The sequence below is a fragment of the Glossina fuscipes genome, unplaced genomic scaffold (assembly GCF_014805625.2).
Source record: "Glossina fuscipes isolate IAEA_lab_2018 unplaced genomic scaffold, Yale_Gfus_2 1, whole genome shotgun sequence".
Taxonomy (NCBI): domain Eukaryota; kingdom Metazoa; phylum Arthropoda; class Insecta; order Diptera; family Glossinidae; genus Glossina; species Glossina fuscipes.
The window spans coordinates 1263616-1275443 of NW_023998415.1; the positions used below are offsets into that span (position 1 = coordinate 1263616).

An 11828-nucleotide genomic window follows, 5' to 3' on the forward strand; every position below is an offset into this window, starting at 1 on the left:
CCCAGACACATTGAATATATTAATAAGATCATATTATAGTGAGGTCGATCAATGTTGCCTGCATAACCGAACGAGAAGAAGAATCTTTTAAAGTATATGAAGCAAGAATTCATTCAAGATAGAGTGAAAGAGAAACGTGTTACACTAATTATAATTTATAACGAGTAAGAAAATTCTATTCTGTCGTGATCGAATCTTTTATACATGCCACCGTTATCCTAAAAATGACATAAGAAGTCAAAGACATACTTTTCAAGAAAGAATGTATAATCCTCTAATGTTCAATATCCAAAAATGATCAAGTGGCGAATTCTCGAAACCTTAACTAATTTCGTCCAAATTTAGCAAACTTAATTTTCTTGCCAAAGAATTTATTATTTTTCAGTCGCTTCCGTCATAAAAAAACCATAAATCGGACTTTGCCGCTGTAAAAAGGCTTGCTTGACTCGAGAGACCCTACACATATATGGTGGTGTCTAAAAAATAGATCTATGTAATCCAACTTGCCTATCATTCATTTTTACGTTTTATTGCTGCTTTGGACCACTTTTCATAAAAAAATATTAAAAATTGCAGCTTTTCGCATAAGAATCCTTGTAAGCAATAATATCAGAAAAATAGACCCGCTTGGTCAAATTATTTTTATAAGGCAATTTTTGTCATAAAATATTAAAAATTAAACATTTTTTCCATTTAAAAACTTAGTTTTTATGAAAGTCCTTACATGAGTTGGAATCCAAAAACTAGACAGACAGGTTCCAAATTTGATGAGGTTAATTATTATGTTAGCTACTGAATGTTGCGAGTGTTAGAAAATTAAATTTTTATAGGAACGGGTATGTAGGTAGCTCGAAAGTTTGCCCCATTCGATTCAAATTTTTCACACCAGCACAGAATGCCGAAATACTATTACTCAGTTGTTTTTATCGCGGCATTCTGAAAATTACATATTTTCTCATATAACGATTTTCCGAAATAAGAGTTCAAATGGGGGTGTAGTTCTTTCCAGGTCGCTACATATTGAATAAATCGACTTACAATTAACATGCCAAAAATTTAAGATTTAAAACTTTCTGCAAAACTTATTAAATTGAAAAGTAAACTTTGTCGGATTACGGAAGAATTGATATGAAAGCGAAATTCTGCAAAAGAAATAAGAAAATCACAATATTTGCAAACTTTTCCTAAATCATTAAAGAGAGAGCCATTTAACGGCGTGCATCTGGTAACTGAGTCGAACCAAAACAAGTTAAAAATATATTATCGCCTTACCGTCAACTTTTCACACGCACAACCCCAAATCAGTCAATAAACGTTACGATGCGGTTCGCTAGTTGCGATCGTAGCAACTGGTCGTAGCAATTGGGAATTTTACACCACTTTTTTATATCTGCTCCAACAAAATATTTGTATCGAGTTTTGATCAATATCTCTTATATAATACTATCTCTTATATAATAAGTTATAATGTTATATCTTTTACAGGCGTTTTTTAAACATCACATTTGCTTTTTCACATCTGTTTTAGCAGGCGTTGCTATATGTAAAAAAGTAAAAATAAGTAAACCATACATTACTTGTGGGGCAAAGGTATATTAAGATTGGGCGGGTATATGCAATACCCAAGAGGACTTTGAATGGACCCATCCCTTATTATATCGAAGATTGTCTGCTCGGCTGTCTGTGTTGTTTACTTTTGTTCAACCTACAAGTCCCAATTTTTAAGATATTCTGATGAAATTTGATAGATTGGCGAATTTTGGCCCAAGATGAAACACTATTGAAAATAATTTGGATCAGGCCGCTTTTCAACTAACTTCCATACAATGCCTTACTTTGAAAAGTAGACAATGCCCGGCCAAAATGTTTACAAGTTTACAACTTTTATTAATTAATGTTTGCGTAGCTTTTTATCGGATAACCTCAACCGTAAACTCGACCTAAGTGTACCGAATATGCAAATGTTCATCTCTTTATCTCATTTGTTCGTTAAATTCTCTCAAAATCTTATACTGATTAAGACTATCTAATTTATGAAAATTCTGATATGTATTATCTGGTTTTTACGATTGGAACGACAAATCTAGCATAACTCTATTAGACGGCGATGGAAACAAAAGGAGAAAAAGGAAAATAGCAAACATAACGAACGAATAGTTAGAAAATCTCATTAAGCTGTTCCCTTTTCGTATGAACGTAGATGGGAAGAATGCTTTGACTTGAGCACTTATACCTTCATCTCCGCTTTTTTAATACTTTCTAACTAAATTTGCACTAATTAGCTTTTCATTGATTATCATTATATCCGTTTCCTAGTTGCATGTACAAATCCTTATGTATATATATATTGTAATATATATAAATATATATGTATATATGTATATTACGATGCCTGCAGACACGACAAACATAAAATTTAATTTTGTGTTTGAATTCAATACGAATACACTATTATTGCTGTCATTCTCTATTATTCCCTTCTTCCAATGCTTCTATTTGTAGTTGCCAGTGCTGTGGTTAGCAAGTCATGCCATCTAAATGGATATCTGCATATGTAAGTGTGAAGTAATTTTTTTCATATGCGGTTAGTGTGTTTTGTCATTTTACATTTTCTTCTCAATATATATTTGTATTCGTTTGTCAAAAAGTGTTAGAGTTGGTTTCTGCTTGTTTTAATACCAACTACTAGCAAAAGTGAGTGCATTAAATCTGTCCCCTCGTTTATAGCACGCAGACATATAGTAATTATGTGTGCTATTTAATAAAATTTTAATATATTGGTTAGGCGCGATGGACATCAGGAATTCACCCTAAAGCCAACGTAGCTTTCGTACTTGTTTCCTTTCCTGCTACGTTATGATTCATTGTTATATGTACAGGTTTATATATATATATATATATATATATATATACATAATAGGCAAAATGTAATTATATTGACAACTTGACTGAAAATATATTTAAAATATCGCACGGATGATGTCAATAGTCAATGTTTCTTCCCCTTCCTTTTATACCAATATCCGGAAAAATAAGCTATTCCAAAACGTAGGTAAACTCACTTACTTATTCTTCTCGAAATTATATGCTATTGGCAGGATAGTACATTTTGGACCCCTTCGGATCAATGCGTGAGACGTTTTGGGAATCTTTTAGTAGTATTTCGCACGGCATGTGCAAATAAGCGGAATTGTTGCTGCGCTATATAGGTGCGGCAACATATGTTTGACAAAGTTCCTCCCAAATCTCGTAAGGAAATATCGTTACGTGACATGCTACAAACGATAACGAAATTCTATAAAACTACCGTTTTTATTTAAGAGAACAAAACTCCGAAAGAAACGTACTCCGAATATATATTGTCATTGCATCGCTTAGCGGTCGGATGCAATTTTCGAAATTATTTGAATACAGCACTCCGCAACAAGTTCTGTATTTAGCTTGAGAAATCAGGGAAACCCTGCAGGTGTACCAAGGGGACATATGAAGTAGTTCAAAAACAAAAAGGTGAGCTGCGTAAAGGCGATACATAGTAAAATGACGTCAAGGAAATCATCAAGAAAACAACGTCTGAATGTCAAAGCGTAGGCAAACTTTCAGCTTTACGTGATTACCTCCAGGATTATGTACCTTTCGGTTAACTAGCATTCACTTCGGCGGCATAACTTGCCAGCCACTCAGGTTTACATTATATATGACTTTCGTTTTGCGATAATCATTTTGCAAAAAATAAAAGTAAAATAAAGACTAAATTTGACGTCTGTTTGTAAAATGAAATAAACTTAGATAATAAACATTTTCAACAAACAAACACAAAAATCACATCGTTGAAAGTTAGCTTTCGCTTTTGTATTCAGCAGTTTCTTGTCCTCGCTGATAATTGAACTTCTTTGACTCATTAGCCCACACTCTTCCATTCTTCTCGCGTTCCTCATCTTTTTTGCTTACTCACTATTCAACGAAAGTTAGCTTTCGGTTTTATATTCAGCAGCTTGTTGCCCCCGCTGATAGTTAAAACTGTCTGACACTGACTCACTATCCAATATAATTATCCAATATACATAAACATATGCCTACTATTGTGTGTAATCCGCGTGTATATACTTGGATTATCAAAAAAAAAAAATTAAAAAATTCAACGAAGAAAAAAATAATAGTAATAACAAATAACAGTCAACTAATTCTTTAAAAACAAACTGATTCCAATAAAATCACAAAGTGATTCCAAATATTATGCTCGGTCGTGGCCGAAGCTCTTATAATCATCCCCGTTATCTTAAAAAAGAACAAAAGTAATGAAGAAACTCAATTTTCTATAACAGGGAGTGGGCGCGGCTGATTTTTTCTATTTTCAAAATAAAAATTTTTGTCGCATAGGCGTGTGGACGATGTAGGCATGTTCTTTGGAAAGTTTAGGTCACTTCCCAATTCTTTTGCGAATTTATAGGCGATGTTTTCACTTTCGTTAACGGGAGAATGTTTACCACAAATACTACTCGGTTACGTATATTGACAAATGGAAAGAGGGACGTACGAAACATTTGATGCTGGCCACGAATTTATGTACTTTATGGGGGTTTTTGAAGCTTATTTCTCCGCTTTATAAAGTTATTCAAAAAAAATTTAATTTTGGTACACTATAATATTAGAAAGGCGTGATCAAGGTTTTCAAGTTTTCTACACACAATGCAGCATCATCCATACGCTGAAATTTTTGTACTTCTATCAGCTGTGGTTTATGAGTAATGAGTAAAAACCAATTTTTAATTTTTTTCGAAACACAGAGGTGTTCTTAGTTTTCCGAGGTATTGTGGACGTGTGCTTCGACCGATTTTGCCCATTTTCAATACTAACCCACGTGCAAGAACTTTCAATTTTTCCTGCCAAAACTTGAAGTCGACAGCTTAACTTTCGCGGAGAATGTTCAGAACAGATATTATACGGACGAAAAGATATACAGACAGATATGCTTCAATCAATTTAGAATTTAATGCTGATCAAGAATATTTATACTTTCTGGGGTCTCTGATGCTTGCGGCAAATTAATTTGAATTTGTCCACTTTAGGCAAACTTTTAACAGACTATAGTTGAAGACATAATTAATACACGATAATCCATATGTTTAACGAATACCGGAAGAAAAAAGTTATTTTCATTTACGTTAGGAAAGATTAAATGTTGGCAAACCAGGTTGCATTTAAAATCAGCGGTAACGCCCTCATTTGTAAAATCCGAAGGAATTGCTTTTCTACTGCTAACTGCCGTATAAAACTGAAGAATTCATGTCATCTACAAAATTACGTTAAATCCATACTTTGTAATAGATTAGTGTCCGCTGCCAACAATGGACGAGTTGCTTTCTTCAAAATTACTATCAATGGAATGCATGATTCACAGCATCGGTAATATATTGAACACAGCATATTCCGAGGCCATATTAAAAGTAGTGTGGGTATAAAATGCAAAAAGATGGTATCCACAATTTACAAAGTGGGAGGTGTACAGATAAATACTGTAACTTGAGATTACTTGCTTCATAAAACGTACAAGATATACATAAATACATGGTTTAGATATTGCTGGATACCATTTACAGCAATACCGATAATTGAGATAAACTGCAAGAAACTGCAAAAATCCGTAACTTGGTCTGGAATAAAAATGTGGTAAGCGATTAGATAGTTAGAAAATGGTTCGCGTGATTTCATGCAAAAATCTTCGTCTTGAAAACGATGAAATTTGCATACGTCCGTTCGCCTCTACTAAAAGCAACCCAGAAAATGATCTCTATATTACATTAGAAGCTTCTCTTCCGATTGTTCCCAAGACCTTTACCCTGTTAATTGTCACTGATTTAGATCGACGCAGTCATATTGAACCGATTAGCGATTTTGCAAAGTTGAAGATGTGCGAATAGGGGTCGACGAATATTTCGCCACAAAATCACGAAGTTTCTACCGCGAGGCTATTCGCAAGCCACAATACAAAAGACAAAAGACCATAGACAGCTATGTTGCATATTTCGTTTATTAAGCTTTGTAAAAATTATTTTTCAATTAAATTTCAATTTTATCAAAAAAGTCAAAGAATTTGTTTGCACAGCCATTAACGCTAGAACGACTGAAACTTAGTATATATCTATATTGGCCAGAGGCAGTCAAAGTGACTGCTTTGTGAAAGAATAACTAATGCGTCAAATAATTTATTTGAAATTCATTTTTAATATTTGTTTATTTTATAGAAAGTTATCTAATACGTTATTAGTAAATATTAAATAATAAAGAAAACATAGGAAAAAGTACTTTATGCATTATTACATACATTATGTACATTTTTTGCAAATTAAAATGGAAATTTTTTCATATGTACATTTTCCACAAACATATTTTTTGCATTTTTTACAAATATTACTCGTTTTGTTATTGTGGCAAGATCGTACGTAATAAATTCTACGTTTGTTAGGATGATTTGCATTTTATGATGTTGCAGCTGACCTTTGTGAGTATTCAGGGTGTTGCAAAATTTTCTATTCAATAGGAACCTGTTCTGCTAATTGAAACCCGAATTTTTTTCATTTTATTTTTATTCCCGTCGTTTCTGTGTAAAGGATCCAATCATTTATAGCAGCCAAATTTAAAACATTGAAAAATATTTGTAGGGATCAGCTGCATGAAGTAACTTTTACTGCATAATTTCCTGATATCAACTCCAAATTTAGTATTACTTTTTCTGGTCATTTGATCGGCCATATCAACTCCAGATTTTGTGCCAATATAAAATTTAATAGTTTCTAGTAAAATTTTCTTATGACTTCTATCAATTTTCACAAATTTATGCTTTGCGTTTAAAACAGTCGCTCTTTTGCTTAGTTTCCTTTTCTATATTGTAAGAACACAATTCATTGATTTGTGTAGCAGAGGGGAAAAACGAGGCATGTTATCCTTTTTTTGTTTGCCTAAGTGGAGTTTTCTCTTCCGCCTGGGTGGCCGAATAGGCAAGAGTCTCGACTACCAACTCAGAGGTCGTGGGTTCGAATCTCAAGTGCGGTAGAGTTTTTAATAAAGGCCGATAGCCTTAGATGCTAGTGCTTTTAAGAGTTTAGTCTTAGAATTTATTTCTCTGGCGAAATTAATAATAATAATAATAATAATCTCTTTAGCCAATAATTGTGTCGCCAGTGACAATCCAGTGACACGTTGGACAAGTTTCATAATGATCATTGAACATTATATGCCATAATATTGCTTGTTAGCCCTTCCATCTCCTTGAAAATACACGTAAATGCTAATCTACCACTTTCATCAAATTTTGACCACCGAGTGCCATCAGCAGCTGCTTTCAATTCCTGATGAGCGTTCTCAGTTTCTTCATCAGAGTCTGGAATAATTTGTATCATACACCTTTTTCTGGGCAAATTTGACGACATTTTCGTTTTCATTATTAGTGGGCGATTCTTTATCGATATCTTCAGTTTTGGATGCTTCGCTTTGAATGTGAACAGTGCCATACTCAGATGATGGTTCAGGATTTATTGCATTTAATTCTACAGTAGAGCACTTTTTACTTGTGTTCGTTGCCTTTTTCAATAAACCACTTCTATTCGACATTTTGGGCGCAAATGACGTAAGACATATAATTGTATAACAAGTATCACTGTATAGAATAACATGTGCTACTTTTAGCTTATTAAGCAGCTGCAACTTATATAGTGCCCGTTCAAATCAAAAATTTGTCATGCACCGAAATGTGATCAGGTAACGAATCGAATCGAAAGCAGATTATTTCAAAACAGGGCCGGACATGTCGTTTATTAGATTCACTCAATTCAATAATAAAAATTATTTATTTATTCTAAATTTCTCAAGCAGTCAAAATGACTGCTTTGGGCAATACAGGTATAACACTGGTATAACACACACATTTATAAGGAAAAAAGGAGGGAGCGGATATAGATAGAACCATTAATACACGCGTTTATATCAGGTATAAAAAGTCACAAAATCCTAAGACATTGTATCATTATAAAAGTAGTAATCAAAATGGCTTCTTTGGGCAATCTAGTATTAGAGCTGGTGCTATGCAATCTATGAAACAGCCAAATACTGAGGATGGCATATATGTCTTCTTAGGCCTAACAAACTTTTATGGTCGGTTCATCCGAAGCATTAGCGAGATTCACTAAGTCATTTATTGCACAACACTGGCGAATTTCGTTTCGATAAGGAGCTTGTTAAATTCCTCGCTGAGATTAAAAAGTTGATGCGGTAAGACGTTGTGCTAACTCACTACGTTCTTCAGTCTGATTCCTGAGATTAGCGCCGGTGACCAAGGGTGAACAGTAATTTAGCCATGGTTTTAAGGACGATCCAGATAAACAAATTCAAATTGTCTCCCAAACGCGGTGTATCTAGAATCATTAATTACGGACGGCATGTCAACATCACCACAGTAGAATGCAAGATATATTCGCGATAACGGATGTCTTATCAATTTATCGTATCGAGCATATAAAGTAAAAACTCAGTTCATTTGCCGCGAGATCTGGAAGCTCATGTTGCCATGATGAACAAAATTTCAGTAACGTTTGCGTTCGCAAATAATGGGTTGTGGGTCAATCCGAAATAATCGTATTGTAATCTTCTTGAACAACTATTACGTTTTCCCTTGTTAATAATAAAAAAAGAGTTGGAACATTTTAACAGAATTTTCAAAATATCAGACCACTGTAGCTTCACATCGTAAGCAATTATCGTTAATTATTGAAACTACGGAGAATATTTGTTTATTCTTGATGATGGCTGAAAACATTTCATCCTCACGCCAATCGCTCCTTACTAGTTCACGGTGGTCCTTGCTGAGCAGCTTTACTGGATAAACGAATCGATTTTTAATCGTTCTATAATATTAAAATTCATCTCCCAATCAATTACGATATCTTCAAGTCAACCATATACAATTAGCTCTTAATATGGCTTCATCATTAAATATCGTAGTAGGTTAATAATGTAAAATCCCAAAGAAACCATCGAGAGAAACAGTAAATGGATTGTTTTAGCTTTCCAAGTAAGGCTCTGACTAATAATACCGAAGAAAATGTCAAATTTTAGTATAGCAGCTCAGGTCGTCCTACATTCGATGAATGAGAATAGTATTCGAATTTGAAGAAGGAGAACAAAACATGACATTAAAATTGTTACACCAATTTCCACGCATATAAAATGTAATTGTATAATAGATATTGAATATCTTGTTTTATTACTGCAAGTGATTGTTTAAGAAACATTTCCTTCCACAACTCTGTTATAATTAACTTAATGCCACACTAAAATGTTGGAATTGTTAAGCATCAAAATAATAATAATAATAATAATTATTGCAATATTGGAACTTTTCTGGAATAGTCTTCAAAATATAGAAATTTTCCGATTATAATTCATTTTGATTCGACTTTAAACTAGCTTGAAACTCAATATAATCTTGATTAAACGAATGTTTTGCTAATCAATATATTCATATATTTATTGGAAGTAAACAAGTCCCTTTTTCTAAGCGCTCTTACGGTACCGTGAACCTTACAGTAGGAAATAAATAATTGAATTGAACTTTTCCCTATTAGTGTATATTTGGTATTTGCTTTCATATGTTTATCTAAAGGTTTATTAACTTTATTTCATTATCATCATGATGCGAAGAGTTTGCTCGGTTTTCTTTAGTTACATTATCAGAGAATTTTTGTACGAGAAACTTTTCGGTAAGCATATTCCCCGAATTGCTTTCTCTATCTTCCTTTATTAGGGAATCAGTTGAGTTATATGCATCTCGAAAATAAGGAGAAGCTCTAAATTTGCTTTCGGCATATTTTACTCCCTCTGGATATAATTTTTTACACTCCTCGAAATTGAATGTCAGCCAATAGCCACGTGTTCGACATTTGGCTACATTTAGCTTACACTCATTATAAAATACCGCTACTTCATTCAAAGTCTTCCCACATACGGGATTATAAACACCATAGCAATCGTCGTCACATAGAAATCCTTCAGTAAGCGAATTTTTAACTGAATTAAGATGAAGTAAACAATCGCGATTTTCACAAGAAGTCCAAGCTACAGGTACCGCCAAAAAGGGAGGACTCTTCAGCGACGGTTTCTCAATTCCTCCTGCTGGGAAAAATGTACGCTTCACATAATAGCCATGTTCCTCGGTGGCAACTTTTGAACTTAAGTCATCAACACCCGTATCGATAGTGGAGGACCATTTCGTTTTGGTCTTTGCTTTACTTCGCGTCATTTCGCCCGAACTCTTTTGCTTCTTCTTCTTGGCATCAGCAACAGCTGCAAATAGCAGAAGAGTTACTAAAAAGGGATTGTTTACACCCTTTAAAAATCAATGCAGTTTCACTTCATAAATGCATCCCATTTTTGCTTATCTGTACCTGCTATAATCAACACTATAAACAAAAAGTGATTGTGAACAAAACTCTTCATTTTATAATTTTATTATTGAAACTCTTTAAGAAAGTAATTTCTTTTTCTTTCACTCTATTACGCAAGTGTTGCTTCTACACGGAGAATTCTTTAACTACTGATCGCCACTGATATGCGTGTTGTCAGTTTTGTTATCTTAAGAAAGTTTATGAAGTTGCATTTTCTTTTATGAAACTATATATATATATATATATACAACCAAAACCAGTTATTTATTTTCATACAACAAGATATCTCTCGAGCACTTTACTACTTTGCCTTCGCAAGCATGTGTGAACTTTTAAAATAAAGAAACTTTGTACCAACCCAAAGAAAATCTCTCTAAACAGTTATTTTTTGTTAACAAAAAAACATATGCATTCCAGTTTTCCTTAATGAGAAACTAGTTTCTGGTTTTTTTTTTTTTGTTTGGGTCATCTATAGTTGCATTATAAGTAGGCTAGTTTTTGGGATTCTGTTCTTGTTCAGTAATGAATAGAAAGCAAGGAATACATTTTTTTTATTTTAATTGCCATTACTGTTACTATAACCAGAACAGTTTAATCTAACAGACTAAGATAAGTTGGCATCATTTATAATAAGTGACTTTTTCTTGTTGACAAATTTTGTTATCAAATTCTTTTCAGCTACTAATATTTATTTTTTACAAAACTGTTTTCAATATGCACCTTAGGCCTTAACATTGGTAGAGTTTTTATGATTATTTCATGGCTCAACGTTGGAAAATGGTGAGAGGCCGACCTTCCGAACAGCAATGTAATGTAAGCCTCAAATCCAACCATGCCACCATCCCGCCATGCATACCATAACAAGACACATAATCCCCTATTCTCAGCTCACTGATGTTACACAAAGTAGGTAAGTAGATTTTCTTACCTTTCATGTTGAATACACAGGCATTCAGGCAGTATTCAGGGCGAAACTATGACCTTAATAAAACGAATTAGTTATATTAATGTACCTTATACGGTAGGCAAGCGGGCGGGATAATTTTATTATGTTATTAGAATGGAAAATATTTCAATGGCAGACAATAAAACAAATATTTTTCCATTTTTACGGTTTCACCCTTCAGTTAATTTCCAAAGGAAGGAAGAATTTCGTAATGTTGCCATAGCATCGCCTACCAAAACTGATCACGAACGCAATAAATATTATCTAAACGCATAAAGCAAAAATGGCAAGAGATTATTTGTTAAGACAAACATTGCTTCATACCATTTTTTTTATCCACCCTCCCACAGTTCCCACAGTGTTCAAGCTGCTTCAATTTGAAAAAAATTGAGAATTCTAATAACTACCAAATAAACGAATAAAGCAATATATATATATATATATAC

At 33.5% G+C, this 11828-nt stretch overlaps 1 protein-coding gene across 1 annotated transcript; it reads right to left on the reverse strand.

Moving 5' to 3' along the window:
* Positions 1 to 9649: 9649 nt before the first annotated feature.
* Positions 9650 to 10513, reverse strand: LOC119632092. The gene is made up of 2 exons (XM_038024818.1): positions 10437 to 10513; positions 9650 to 10356 (listed from the first exon to the last, which is right to left on the reverse strand). Exons 1-2 carry the CDS (start codon positions 10486 to 10488, stop codon positions 9650 to 9652), a joined length of 759 nt encoding a protein of 252 aa, XP_037880746.1. The 5' UTR covers positions 10489 to 10513.
* Positions 10514 to 11828: the final 1315 nt, after the last annotated feature.